General features: G+C 38.4%; 1 protein-coding gene across 1 annotated transcript in view; it reads right to left on the bottom strand.

Moving 5' to 3' along the window:
* The window catches only part of LOC308132308 (glypican-6-like), a gene marked incomplete at its 5' end in the record, with an annotated part of 129,090 nt that continues 115,373 nt past the window's right edge, over positions 1–13,717 (bottom strand). Inside the window, 3 exons of the mRNA XM_080499358.1 lie at positions 1–679; positions 2,761–2,936; positions 4,626–4,756. Coding sequence (XP_080355484.1) covers positions 459–679; positions 2,761–2,936; positions 4,626–4,756 — 528 coding nt within the window. The 3' untranslated portion in view covers positions 1–458. The remainder of the gene's footprint in view (positions 680–2,760; positions 2,937–4,625; positions 4,757–13,717) is intronic.

The following is a 13,717-nucleotide window of genomic DNA, read 5'->3' as shown; positions in this document are numbered from 1 at the left end:
CTTTTGTCTGATGGGGGGAAAGACAAACATGATAAAATAGTTGCCGTCTTGTTTTCACTTCATCATACAAAGGAAAAGAAAAATAGATTCCCCTTCATCTGTAAAATCACTCACAGAAACGTCTTCTGGCGGTTTCATTTCTTAAAGGGGAAACATCTTTTTCCAAACTCACTTTTGAATAATGAGAAAACACCACATTTTCTTTTTTTGTTGTTGGTTTTTTTTTTTTTTTTTTCAGAGATGTGAAGGCTGGTTCACTGATGGCACCGGGCTTTCTTTGGGGGACAAGCAGAATGCAGCACTGCACTCACTTCCAGTCCTACCGTACCATACAGTAAGCCATTCTCGACAGGTTTCCAGGAGGTTCTACATGTCCAGTGAGGAAAACAGCAGTATAACTTGCTATTTCACATACTGTTGTGTTTACAGTATCAAGTCAGTGATCAGGCAACTCTGTATTATCTCCATTGAGTCTGCATTGCCCAAAGTGGGAGTGTAAGGGCACTGAACACCAGCACGGTGGAGGGTCCGCGAGAAAGTGACTTCCCCTCAGGAGCGGCTGCGTGTTCGTCGCTTCTGTCGGCCCTGATCACCGGAGCCTTTGATCCAACATAAATAAACTCTGTTGTGCAGCCATCAGAGCAGCCGCTGCCACTGCCAGAGCTACTGCCCTCATCACCTGAAACAAAACAAAATTTAATTAAGTAAAGCTTGCATGAAAAAAAGAAAAACAAAATACTGTCAGATTCAGCTGATACATTCAGTTTAACGAGTAAAGGAGATGTGAAAATCTCTAATCCAGCCTTGGACATTGGGACAAGTTAATTCTAAAAAATTTAATTAACCCAGTAGAGTTAGTTGGCTAAAGTAATCATTTAAACACATTTCCTCTGTAACGAAGACAGAGACAGTGAAGTCACAACCCCGTTTTTCCATCCAAGGATAAATACAATCAGCCAAATTTGACAGGGAAAGCTTCACAACAGTAATTACAAAAGAAAAAGAAGGCTGAATTTACAGGTCGGGTTAACCAAATTACTTTAGGGTGCTGACCAAATTTCACCAGAGAACTCGACAGAGTGTTTGTCATTTTAAATTGCAGAGGGCAGAGTTTTGGAGTGTTTTGTAGAAAAAGAAGAAACACAATATTCAGTATATTGCTGCCAAACATGACATACAACAGACCAGTTTCACATCTTAACATGAATTGTATGGAATATTTAGGATTTCTTGAGTGAACTGCACAGATAGAATGCCGACTAGCACAGGTGTATCAGTTCATTTCTGCAGATGTGACGGTGCATTAGGAGAAGAACGGGGCACCGAAGATCAGAACTGAAGGCTGAGATCTGTTTCTGCATAAATAGAACACCTTGGGGTGACTATTTACATGGCGTCTGCAGTCGGTGAACTAACATAGCTGGAAAACTGACAAACTTGCTAGTATTTCTGACAGCACAATATTTCCACAGTTTAATCCAGAGCCGGGTTTATACCACAGAAAACTGTCTCATAATTTCATAACTGTATGCAGAAAAAAACAAACTGTCTTCCAATTCAAAGGCAGTCTGACAGAAAAGATAAAAGTGGTACAACAAAGCTAATGGGCCATGATACTGTCCTTTGTTTTGGACTCTGCTTCTCTTAAAACGTGCAGTGAAGACAGTTTGCTGGTATTCAGAGGTGCAAAGATAAATGTCAATGTTAACCACAAAGCTCAGCGTGAAAGAGGCTCACTGTGCCTTCATGACCAGATCTGCTCTTCAGTGTTGTTTATTTATTTAACCGATCTCAAGTGCTTGGCTGTGTAGGCCTTTTAGTCTTTTAGTTATGACATACATATTTCATATTTTATGCATTTAACCAAAAAGACTTATGATTGCCTCATAGCTTCCCAGTCCCTGGTTCAAATCCAGGCCATGGGATGTTTCTGTAGGTTTACATGCTTTCTTTGTGCCAGAGGTCCGGTTTCTTCCCATAGTACAGCCACATGCACTTGAGGCTAATGAGTAATTATGAATTGGCCCGAGGTGTATCTTGACTTCGCCTTCAGTCATCTAGGATCTGCTCAAGTGACGCAGAATTGGATAAAGCAGTATAGTGGAAGGATGGATGGGTGAATTATGATAAGGAATCCTGACATTTCCCTAACAAAGCACAGCAGAGAGCACTATTGTTTACTTGCTTCTTTTCTAGCATGCTGCCACCAGGTATTAACCTACGCGACAGCCTCGGCGGCTCTGCCAATGGCTCTCTGGTGTTGACGAAGACACCTCTCCGAGCAGAAAAACAAATGTGACAGCAGCAAGAATGAAGCTAAAGTAAAAGTTTTAGTGGCAGAAGTTGAGCAGACACACATTTGGTTGGTGGCTTAAAGAATTTCTTCCATCTTGTCAGCTCGCGCAGATCCATGAAATCAGAAGGATTGGTTCCTGTCATGGCATCGTTTGGACTGTATGTCTTCCTGAACATAGGCGCAATTGTCTATCATTGTCTGCATCGTCACACCTCGAGCTATTTATCCACCTAATAATGTCAGTCTGCGCTCAGTGCAGCACTGAACAGCTTGTGGAGTTGTGTGATGAGGTCCTACATGAATAACAACTTACTTTGGTAGCAACAGTTCTGTCAGTGTGGCTCGTAGTTTCATTTGGTTCAAATCAAAACAAACATGACGTGAGATGAGCTTTTCCGGATTGCATTCATTGCTACACATCTTCTACCTGTATGTTCAAACACCTCAGAGATGGGAGAACTTACTGGAGTCCTGGAAATAGATGTCATTTCCATTGTAGGCATTCTTGAGCTTGTTTGTCATGACACGCAACGCCATGATCTGTTGTCGAATCAGTGTGTCAGGTCTAGTGATGTCCACATCCACCTCTGGGTTGTTTACCTGGTTGGTTAGACCCTCCTTCACCACCTCAGGGAAATATCTAGACAGTGAAACCCCAGAACAAGAGTTATGAACTATTCCCATGGTATAGTCCTGAAAGCACTTCTAAAATTACATTATTCCTTCTAAACCAAGCCCAACAATGCAATGCACCAAAAACATGTAATTCTGCATAGGAAGTTTAAAGTAAGAAATGAAATGATTATACCCGAATAACACATTTAAGAAAAGTTATTGTGTGTATTCATGGCAAATCTATTGTGGGTCATTTGATAGAACTCAACACACTGCAAGAGAAATTACATGCTAACAGAAAAATGAAGCACCCCTCTCTATTTTTCATCCATTCATTGTAACCTTGACACATTTATATATTAGTCAAATTAATTTGCTTTCAGTGTTGCCTTTATATCTGGTATTGTTTGTAATGTGTTTATTTGCAGCTGTGGCTCAAGCGGTAGGGCAGAGTGTTTTCCAATCCCTCAGTTGGCAGTTCAATCCCATCTCTGCCTGCACAGAATTGAAGTGTACTTGAGCAAGACACAGAAGCTCAAGTGGCTTCCAAAGGAGGGCAGGTCCCTTGCTATAGTGTGTGTGTGTGTGTGTGTGTGTGTGTGTGTGTGTGTGTGTGTGTGTGTGTGTGTGTGTGACAGGTAGTGTGAAGTGCTTACAGACAGCGAAAGTGATGAAAATATGACAAAGTTGAATCAAATACAATTTTTTTAATGTCACTTTTATTCATCATCTTTCTCTCAATGAAGCAGTTTCTTACCGTGACAATATCTATCTATTACAGCCATTGTGGGTTTAAATATCAACCTTATGCGAATCCACTGTGTCAATTTCACCCACACCTTTGCATTTGACCATGACCCTCTATGTTTGCTCTCTGCAAACACTCTGCATGTTAGAACATAGGCTGATAATGTAGAACGTAGCGCAAAAGCCATTGTTGTTATTGAATTAGACAGAGCACAATTGTAAAACAAGATTTTAGACAATATTTCATGTCAGGACTGGTCACCTTCTGCTTTTACTTAGTTGTGTTTTCAAAACCATGAAACCAAATTGTACTGCTGTGCAATGATGCAGTCATTTCCTCCATGTGATAAACACCTTGTGCCACTGATGACGAAGTGTCACTTAACTGCCACAGTCAGTGTAGTCTTGTTTACACTTTGTGTATGTGTAAAAATCAGTGCAATATGAAGTTGGCATAATGTGTGCTTAAATGAGTGGAGGACAACGATTTTGGGAAACACTTCTATCAGTGAGCCTGTTGGTGATGTTTTATTATCAATTTACCTACCGGATTTAGAGCAATGCTAAAAACTGGTATTGGCACAAACAAATGTCTTTTATTGGACCATCTGGTGATTTTTTTACTTGGAGAAGGCTAAAGTGATGGCCTGATACATTTTCTGTGCCAGCATTTCTTGTTCACTGTCAGAGAAAGAACCTCATTGACCAATCGACTGGGGAGCTCAGTGCTACTCTGCAAGCTGCACTGGCGACAAGAGGTGGTAGAAACTCCACAGTCTTCCCCCGGGTATTAGAGCCTCGGAGCTCACACACTCTAAAAGTTCTTGATTTAAGTACTAACCATTGTACTCACAGAGAGAGAGTTAATCTGGGTACAGAGTGTGGTTATCTTAATCCCTAGCAGGCAAAATGTGATAACGGGAGAGTAGTGTGCCACGTTATTGTGATGATGAAGAGTCATCCTTACCTGCCCTTCGTGTGGCTGTTCCAGCACTGCTCCTCATCAGACTCTGTGAGTTTGCCCTTGGCACAGATGTCATCTGGCAACTTCGACCAAAACCTCTTGGATTCCTTCAACTCCTCTTTGATGTCGTTCACCTGCCATGGGCCAAAACAGCAGGGGGGGAAGATATTAGATCGTTAATTTTGGGGGGGAAAATAGTTGAGAAGCGAGGGTGAAAAATGAATTGCCTCACAGGCTGTCGTGAGCAGTTCTCCTGAATGAATACTAAGTTTGTTTCATACACCTTATTTAAAATGTACAGAAAAAAAGCAACCAGTGTGAAAACAGCATTTCTTTACGTCAACCCCCCCCCCCCAACACAAAACAGAAGTACATGTGTTTGTGTGTGTGGTCTAGAAACAAATAAATAATAAAACAAGCATGAACACAGACCTCAGTAGTTGTATCTCTCTGTAACTGTGTGGCACATTGTGATTTTAAACATTCATGTGGCAGCAAGTTTGTGTGGTTGCACAGGCCCACTTCTGTTCATCTATTCCATCAGGAGAGTCGTACTGTTGGGCTGCCCGGAGTTCTTTGTCCTACGATATTGCCTCTTGTCCATTTCCATCCATACTGTGCTCATCTCTGATTCATACAAGACAGACTTGGGGTTTCAGACTTGATATCTGGCATGAGCGGTCACCCCCGACTGGTTCCATCTGGACTCCACTGAAGTTTTAGTGGTTGATCACCAAATTGGGGACGAAAAGCATGAGGACTCATCATGTACAAGCACTTTGTGTCACTTTATGTCATTTTGGCACAGATGGTAATCGTGATGATGTTTACACAAGCTGCACTGAAGTGAATTTAAAATACATTTGTGAGATTGTGTTTTTCTTATAATGTTTGATTGTGAAAATAATTTCTTGTCCATATGTATTCTAAGAACTAAACCTCTTTTATAAAGGAGTGTTTTGACAATAATATCAACAAATGTATTCATAATATAATTTGGCTTGATATATTATGAAACACATATTTCAAAGATGGCAAGGAGCACAACAGGAGAGAGGCAGAATTTTATTTCAAAAGAAAACTGAACATAAAAGCAGAGTTGCAATATGTTCAGGGGAGGATAGTGGTATGATTCAGTGATACTTTTGCCTGCTGGATCCTGAAAACTAATAGACCCTGAGGGTTTGGGCTGCCACAAGGGCTAAAAGCTGCATTTCGACCACAGAAACTTTACCCAAGTTCTAGTAAACCATCCCAGAACTTCGGGCATCTCAACCACAGGACCCAGGGTCGATAATTAGTTTTGGGAGTTTCTCAATGTTGAAGATGGGCAGTGCTGTACGTATCTGATTAAATGATTGCATTTTATATGATATATTGACAAAACTGTGCAGCTGAGGATTGACTACTTTGCTTTATCAACATTTCTGACATTTTGAAACCGCCTTCAGCCTCCAACAGCTCCTGTCCACTGTTGTGTCAAATAAACCATTTACAAAAAACCAAAAAAAACCAACATTTGCAGCAAAGCACAAGTTCAACCTCCTTTATGTTTTCACTCTGTCAAGTGAACGTGCCAGCCTATCAGTCATATGAGTGTATCATGTTGGGCTGCCTATTATCAACCTTTTTAAATTGGAGTTCATAAAGGCATCTTTACTAATGTCACGATAGTGCTCTTCGAGTTGGAGCTCAGAAAATGTTTTTGGATCAAGCAGGATCATAATTTCCTCACACATTAAAGTAAATCTGCTTGAGAGTGACTTTCAAAAAGGAGAATCAAACTTTTGCAGTGGAGTACTTCACTCAGCACAGATACTATCAGTGACCGCAGCCTTTAACTCCAGACATCTAAAAATATGGTTGAGCTGAGCTCTGTTAAGAACAGTGATGTCAAACTCTGAATGTTCAGCATGTTTGATCTACATTTTACACAAACTTCTCGATTCAGCACATTAATAAGGAGCTTTGACTAGGTATAACTGAACTTCATTCAGGTTATTAAAGTTAAGAACATATACAACTAGCTGTGTGAATACATTTGATACATTTTGTGTTTGTTTACAGTCAGGACTGATATAAATAAATGAATAACATTTAATAAGCAATTTTGCAGAAAACCAACTAATTTTAAAGAATCATTCCAAAGGAATTGACATCGTTTCTTACTAAAGTACATTTATTCCTTCACTTAACTCTTAATAGGTTCTTTATCAGACCAGAATAACACAGGATATGTTCTCAGGATATTTCAATATCTATTAATTTCATTGTAGGTAAACACCCCTTGGTGCCATTTAGATACGATACAATGTCTTGAAAGGTTTCTTTGTTGTATTTTCTATGTTGAATTCATCAAACAGGTGTACAGGAAACAGGCGTTATGTCAATTTTTAACATAGCAATTTGTTAATGTCGAGTGAAGAATTATTCATTTGAAAGAAACAGGAAGAAATGTTGAAGCTACTGAATCTGTTCATTTACGCAATAAAGGGTTGAATATACATAGATGTCTGTGTGTATGTGTTATGAGTGTTAATATATGTTTTGACAAGAAGGAGGAATGTTGATGAGCAAAAACCTTATTTGAGTGTGTCCAATTTTTCAGAACATTGTGTTGGACTTCAACCAATTGGAGCAGCTGAAAGTAGTTTTTACAAGCTCTGTAAAACATAGATGGCAATAAAATCTGTCCTCTACAATAAACAACCACATATCTCAAAAACATTTCACTGAATGCAAAGCCTCAATTATGAATAGTTCTTAGCCAGATGTCCAAGCATGTATCGAAAGACATTACATGGCATGCAGACGTACAAAACAGACATGTGAGCATGAAGACTTTGAGCCCTGTCATAATAAAAATCACTTCTCAGCTGAGAGGCTGCCCATCTGGACTGAAGTCCTCGAATCAGACAGCTGTGTGAAGATAGACCCAAGCACCAAACTTGGGTAGAAACCTTGTTAACAAACATGAACAACTATTAACTTTGACTATATTTATTCACGAGAGAGGAGTGACTGAGATGTAAATTGTGATGGCTGAAATGTTTCCTCACATAACATGTACCTGCTGACATATACTGTATAGTCAGTATACGGCATGAACTGGAGAATTTTCGAAAAATATCATTACTGGAGGTGGGGGGATGGAACTTATCACCCACTGATCTATACATTCATGGCTCTGCTTGACCAGCAGCCTTGACCGGAGATTTTCAGTATTTTTCCTTTTCATTGAGCAGGAACACTTGGCTCGAAGGAGAGAAGATAGAGAATGGTTTCATTACAGACAGGTCAGTTCACTCTCCTGCCCGCTGTTGCATCACTGATTCGAATCCATATATTCAGTGCATATGAGGACACGTGGAACGGATGAGTTCCAGAGTACTCTCCATATTCCCAAATTAGGGAGTTGCTCTACTGAAGTTCATTGTACAATACAGCAAAAACAACCAGGCATTCAGTAGCAATGAGAAGCACTTGGGGCATTTCAAAACCGCCAGATGATTTTTCATCATGAAGGTCTTAAAGAAATTGCAGGATGTTGTACAATACTAAGAATGCCAAAGGTTGTAATACAATCACAGTGAAATTCAAGTTCAAACTGTAGTTTGTCATAAATACACAGGAATTGTAGTAGGGTTGCCTTATTAAAACCCCACTGCTCACATTCTACCCCAACACACCTTTTTTTCTTTTTGCTGAATTTAAAACCATTGACACACCAGCAAGGAACAGCATAACTTCTAATCTGCTCACAAAATGCTCAGGTGCTGCTTTTCAGAGGAATTGAAGAAAATCACTTACCAAATGAAGTGTTGATTATTCTTGTTTGTTTAACTAATATCTTTGTAAGTGTGCAGCTTTTTTGTTTATTATGGAGAAAAAAAACGGAGAAAGATGCTTTATTAAAAGTGGGATTGTCTAAACCCCCAAACATGATAAAGCGCTCATTATCATTCTTTCCTGCAGGAAATTGGGTAGATATTACGTTGCTTAGTCAGATATTTCTTCAACAAAAAGACACTATATCTTTTATTATTTTGCTCCATTGATTATGGAGCTGATATCATTTTAGGTATGTGAAATAACTTGTAAAAAAAAACATCTGAAATTGTGTCTTTAGTTAAGAGAGAGAGATATTAATATGTCATATAACTAAACAAAATTAATATGCACAATGCAGTAGCTTGGTTCATGCTCATATAAAGAAGAGCTGAGCAGGTATCATCTGTCAATAGCAGATCCACTATGCATGCTGCAGCAAGTTTTACAAAGTGCATCTGTGGTTGGCGGTTAGTTCAGGATGTGCGACTGATTTCTTTGCTCTCAGAGACCGGAGGAGACAGGAGCTCAGAGAGAGAGAAAGAGAACAGAAGCTATCAGGTTATCTCAATCAAGCCTGAGGTAATAACCCAGTGAGCTACAACATTTGTTTATAAGGGGCCCCTAGTAGTCGGTATTCATTCAGTTGGATTTACTGAAAGATCCTTGAATACTATAACTCATACTTTGTATAAAGGCAGGTATGAGTTGTAGTATGAGCCATCCAGATGTGAGTTATCACTTGTTGGGAATAATAGATTTTGAAGACCAAAATAAAGTCATAAAACTTGTGCTTTTGTGGTAAAAATATATCTTGGAAACCTCTCTCCTAAATACCTGGCAATTAAAACATCAGTGACACACTGATTTTTAAATAGTCTCAATGGATTAGCATTTTTTATTGGATTCATCACCCTGTACCCACAGGATTTTCTACATTAGTATTGGATCCGTTTTAATCCATTTGTGCAAATATAATCCCATTGCTGAATTTTACATTTCTAGTAAGTGTTACAACTTTCCTCTCATGTCTAACAATTGCCCTTTTCTCACCTACAGCACACACTGCACTACATTACTCCTCCAGTGTTTTTTTTTTTTTTGGCCCTGGGAAGGGTGGGGAATTTTATTCCCCGGCGTTCATAAAAACTTTATGCTGGCTTAGCATCTGTTCGTGTTGTGTGCTTGGAAAGCTCTTGTGAAATCTGGCTAAACAAACATATTTGACTTGACAACAGATATGTTGAGCTCCCCCTGACCTGCATACGATATATTGTTCCATAGGAAATGTTGACTACATAATGCAAAGCCATGGTAGGCTGCTGCTTTGAAAGATGCAGGAAATGCAACTCTAATTAACTTTTAACCTTCATGATTTCTTCATTTTGTTATTTTTATAAACAAAGCAGTCTGTAGTGACAGATGCCACTGTCCCAACTAAATCAATTTACTGTTTATGCTGAAGTCGCTGTTAAGCTTGCAAGAAGCTACAGAGGTAGTCTGAACCAATATTTTTTTAGGGAATGTGTCTAAAAAGAATAGATCTGCAATCATAAATATGTCAAAACAAATTTCATTAAAAATATCAGTACAACAGTGATGGAGATAAATACTGTAGATTGAATATGAATAAAGATCACAAACCTATTTTCAAGGTATGCACAAATCATACCAATAATATTTGCATTTCCTCCAAAAAGTCAACATGTAATAAATATATACACCAAGATGCTAAAAAATACATGTTTGTTCAAAAGTATTAGTAATATTTATTAAAAACTTTAAATTGTCTCCACATTTTTATTCAAATTGCTGAATGTGTATAAATAACAGCTTGTTTTTAAGTGTCTTTAATTTTGTGTATTTCTCACATTGCATTAATTTATGGATATTTGAGTTTAACGTTATGATTAATTTCACAAACACCTCAGGTGTTAATCTGATGTCATTTTCAACCAACCACATGAGCGCAGACTTCATGAAGTGATAAAGTGATCATGAAGTACTAAAACTAATTTGTCCACCTATGCTGCTGCATTTCCAAATGACCATAACTATGTATTTGTATGACGATTATCAAATATATTAGTGAAAATGTGCACTTCCATGTCCGTATATCCCAAAATGTATTGTAATGCAAATCACTTTGTGTTGCACTCATTATTTTTAAATATCTCCAAGTTAACTAAAAATACATTTTGGACCAAAGGACTGATGACCTCCAAAATGTATCTTCCCTTTCACCAAGTGTCTGTTGAGACATTCTCTTGTTACTCTAACCTTGAAACAATCTGTTAAGGCTAAATCTACTTTATGTTATTTTTCTGTTCTTCAAGAGCATCTTCAATCTCTCTTCATAAAAAGAAATTAATATATTTCTCCAAAGATTATTGTTGTAACTGATGTAAATCCTTTTAACTGCCTGTGAACATTTGCAACACTCCCTAAAAAAAGACAGAATTTAAAGATCCCCACACATGTAATTAAGTCTACACATAATACACATCCAATCGCCATCATGTCCTAGTTACCGTGGGGACTTGGTTGAGTGCATCCAGTAAAGCCTCAGGTCTTAACGGGACATGAAAGCGTCTGTACCAACGGGATACCACTGCAGGAGACTGCCCTCACATTTGATGTGGTAATCCTGTCATAGAGACACCAAAGCTGGTTAGGTTTAACGCATGCTGGTACCGCTATGATTCAATCGCCCACAGCTACCGGCCAGTGACAAGAAAATATGGATCGGATCAGTATGTGACCAGCTACTTGATACCACGTTTAACATTTAACTGAAGTAATGCGACTTTGACATGGTCCACATTGACAACTGAGAGGCTGGAGGACCCAACGCTTCAGGTAAACTGTATAAGCAAGGAAGGATAATTCATACAAATAAATAACTCAACTTATGATTCGTATTGGAAGTGTTGCCTACGAAAGTATAAAGTGTGTATAAAATAATATATGTTCAACATAAACAGTGTCAAGTGTTCAGTCGCAGCACAGCAAGTTCTACTATAGCAGTAAAACACTTGTTCATAAATAAATGCAAACCTACACATAAAAATTGACATGGGCACACAAAATATGTTGAGAAGGAATTGTGAAGAATCTAACTGTGTCTTCACATTAGTGCCCAGGGCAATGAGATTTCAGCTCGAATAGTTATTGCCTCCACCACATCTGTGCTGCTGTTGCAGCCACAATAGTCGATGCTGCTGAACGGCGAGGGTTCACTGGTAGCCCAGAGTTCACTCGCTCTGCTATTCTATAGAACTAAACTCTAAATAACTGATGAAGTCAACAACAAGTTCAAGTTTTTCCCTCAGTCGGGCACAATGTAACTTTTTATTTTCCAAATATGAAACAATCCGTTTCTGGATTATTAGGCGCAGCTCTTTAAGACTGTTGTAGTATAATGCAATCAACATATCTGCAATACATCACAGGGAATATAATTAACTTTATTTTGATTAATTTTAGTAAAGTGTTGATTCAGCTGTATGGATGTTTCACTTTCTGTTGCAGGAAGGTGCATCTGTAGCTTGGCTCTACTGTTATAAGTGTGGTGGCTAAAGTAATAAAAGCAACAGTTTGTCTAATACATTATTTATTGTATTGAACACAGGTAGTTTAGGTGTAACCATCCATCCATGTTTTATGCCTACTCAGGGGTTTGGGTCGATTAGAGCTGTGACCTGGTGAAGGCAGGGTGCATCCTGCATCACCAGTCCATCACAGGGCAAACACAGAAAGACTCTCAGTCACACACACAATTACACCTGCATGTGATTTATTGCCACCAATTAACCTAATATGAAAGTCTTTGGAGTGTTTAGGAAATCAGACAAAAATCCACAAAAACTCCACATATGCAGACGTCTTCTGGAAAGCTCCCCAGATTCAAACTGGTGATTTTTCATTCTTGTTTTTCCTGTAAAGCTGACCACTGCACTTACCCTGGTCTTAGGAGTGTATTATTTGGGAATAATTTGTTATTACCAAATAATAAACTCATGAGCATTAAGTTGTTTTGAGACAATATTGTTGATTGCGAGTTGTCATTGTTCCTATTGACTGTTCTTATTTCAGAATGGATACTCTGATCAGACTGACCCCCTTTTTTGTGTAATACACTATAGATTTTAAAATAAAAAATCCCAAATTCGCTTAAATCTTACTTATTTGTTTGAATGCTAAACTGTTTAATGTTTGAGGAACATTACTGAAGGTAGGATAAAGGATATCTAACCCCTGCTCTGCTACTTCTTTCATTGAAAATTAACTCGATTACTCATTTAGAATTGATAATGTGCAACCTACAGACACAAATGCAAAATCAAACGTAAATGCAAACCACGATCTTGAGAGAAAACAAAACCTGCAAAAAAGAAAAATAATGCAGTTTCACTATTCTAATATATTCCCTCCTTTCTTTTGTGTGCTGCCTAAATAAAAGATTTTATTCAAACAAAGCTCTGTTTCTTTCTCCTGGGTTTGCTGAGTCTTAAAATTGGAGTCAAGTGGTCATGAGCATTCAGAGCATGTAGGAAGTAGGGCAGAGTCCAGCAATGCATGTTAATGCAAGTCCAGGGATTTTAATTAGGACTTTCACAGGTCAGATCCGTCTAATTCAATCTGAAATCACAGCCACGCAGACAAACTGATAGCAGAAACCAGATGTGATGAACTGTGGAGACAGTCTCTCCACAGCGATTTGATATTTCAAGCATTTGTCTTAGCACATCACAACCTTTTTTATCCCTCTATTAACTCCGGTGCTGTACGCAAGTGCATAAACTTTGAGTCAATCCGTACCTTGCTGTCACTGTGATGTGCGATTTACAGCAAGGGAGCAGCACTGTAGCTCACTGAAGCAAAGATAAATATGATGATTGCTTATTTGTCCCTTTTATCAACTGTGATTCTCTGCCCACGCTCACACACAAATCATTGACAAAGTATATCTTCATCATGCTCAAAAATTATCTGAATCACCATGTGACTCACACTGTTTGGGAATAAAAAAAAAAAGCAATAATATCAACCGAAGCACAGCCTACAAACTTGTAACTCATGTCACATGACTCATATGACACTTAATCATGAGAAGAATTTGTAATAATAAAGGAGTACATGAAAGAAAGCACGTTTCAAAACAAACACGTAATGTTAGGTTGCTAAAATTTAAGCAGCATAAATTACATTTCTTTTTCATTAAAGGAGGATGCTGAGCTTCAACTCTGCCTTCACTTAAGTCAATA

The sequence above is a fragment of the Blennius ocellaris genome (genome assembly GCF_963422515.1).
Source record: "Blennius ocellaris genome assembly, chromosome: 1".
NCBI classification, from domain to species: domain Eukaryota; kingdom Metazoa; phylum Chordata; class Actinopteri; order Blenniiformes; family Blenniidae; genus Blennius; species Blennius ocellaris.
This window is presented reverse-complemented; position numbering and strand designations above follow the sequence as displayed.